We start from the raw sequence: 1,426 nt of genomic DNA, 5'->3' as shown, positions 1-1,426 counted from the left end.
TCGCCCGTGTGCGAGGGGCGTGGGTTCCCCTCCTCGGCCTGCGGCTCTGGGGTGAGCACTGAGGGGCACAGGACTGACCGCCCTGCCTCTCTCCTGCCCACTGTAGGGAGAGCCGGGGATCCCAGGGCGCTCGGGGCTGCCGGGGAGGAAAGGCGAGCCGGTAAGCACCACGCTGACACTGGAGTGGGATGGGAACGCACAGCTGGTGGCTGATGGACATCTGCTTTGTCCCCCAGGGAGAGCTGGGTCTGTCAGGACCACCGGGCATCCCCGGGAAGGAGGGGCTCATGGGACCCAAGGTAGGTTAGGGCCATGCTGGGAAAAGCTCTGCTGGTACTTCAGCCCCCCCCGGCTGCCTGTCCCTGGCTGCCTGCCCCTTTCTCTTCGCAGGGTGACCGGGGATTCGACGGGCAGCAGGGAGCCAAAGGAGACCAGGGAGAGAAAGGAGACCGGGTGAGTGGGCTGAAAAAGGATAGTATGTGTTGTATCATACTGCTTTTACCAAGATCCAGCCTTGGTCAGAAGCACATCAGAGCCCAATGCTCCCAGAAGAGCTGTCCGCTGCTGCTCTAAATTATGTCACTAAACTATAAGTGACATCAAATCCCCACTCTTTACAAGAAGGAACTCATGTCAATGCTTTGGGATGCCGAGCTGCGGGGTCAGAGGATGCCCATGGGACCTGCTCTGGGGGTGGAGGCTCTGACACCCCCAGTCTCACCCTCTACTCTCCTGCAGGGTGCCCCAGGCATTATCGGTGGCCCTGGTCCCCGGGGTAGTGACGGTGCTCCTGGCCCTCCCGGGCCCCCAGGGAGCGTTGGCCCACGAGGTCCTGAGGGCATGCAGGGCCAGAAGGTGAGTCCCCACCGTGGGTGGCCAGTCCTGCTCTGGGTGCCATGAGGAGGGGAGGTCCCTGTCCCTGGTGTGGGCAAGGGGTTGGTGACATCAGGAGCCGTGTCCCAGCTCAGTCCCTGCCTTGCCAGCTCGCTGGCTTTGGGATCCTCCCTTGTGTCCCCCTGCCCAGGGGATGGGAGTGTGGGGTGGGTGGGACCCTGCTTGTCCTGAGGCTGGGCTGTACCCATCCCCACCTGCACAGGCATCCCAGGGGTGTGGGGACAGGGAAGGAAGCACATCCATGGGGCTGGGGAGAACAGAGAGGCTCCAGAGCCACCAGCCAGGTCCTGAGCATGTGTCCTTTGCAGGGGGAGAGAGGCCCCCCTGGACAGTCGGTGCCGGGGGGCCGTGGCACCCCCGGCGAGAGGGGAGAGCAGGTGGGTGAGCGGGTGCCTGGCCCTGCCTGGGCAAGCCCCAGCCAAGGCCAGCTTCCCACCTCCCTTCTGCTTGTCCCTAGGGCAGTCCCGGCACCCAGGGGCTCCGTGGGGAGAAGGGGGAGCCGGGCATGACGGTAAGGAGCCAGGAGGGAGCC

The 1,426-nt window shown here is 64.7% G+C and overlaps 1 protein-coding gene across 1 annotated transcript in view; it reads left to right on the top strand.

Moving 5' to 3' along the window:
• The window catches only part of LOC104166358 (collagen alpha-1(VII) chain-like), a gene marked incomplete at both ends in the record, with an annotated part of 4,848 nt that overhangs the window by 1,482 nt on the left and 1,940 nt on the right, over positions 1 to 1,426 (top strand). Inside the window, 6 exons of the mRNA XM_009706248.1 lie at positions 107 to 160; positions 237 to 299; positions 391 to 453; positions 739 to 855; positions 1,203 to 1,271; positions 1,352 to 1,405. Coding sequence (XP_009704550.1) covers positions 107 to 160; positions 237 to 299; positions 391 to 453; positions 739 to 855; positions 1,203 to 1,271; positions 1,352 to 1,405 — 420 coding nt within the window. The remainder of the gene's footprint in view (positions 1 to 106; positions 161 to 236; positions 300 to 390; positions 454 to 738; positions 856 to 1,202; positions 1,272 to 1,351; positions 1,406 to 1,426) is intronic.

This window comes from Cariama cristata, unplaced genomic scaffold (assembly GCF_000690535.1).
Source record: "Cariama cristata isolate BGI_N322 unplaced genomic scaffold, ASM69053v1 scaffold30638, whole genome shotgun sequence".
NCBI classification, from domain to species: Eukaryota; Metazoa; Chordata; class Aves; order Cariamiformes; family Cariamidae; genus Cariama; species Cariama cristata.
Note: the sequence above shows the minus strand (reverse complement) of the source record. Positions and strands in the feature narration are given on the sequence as shown.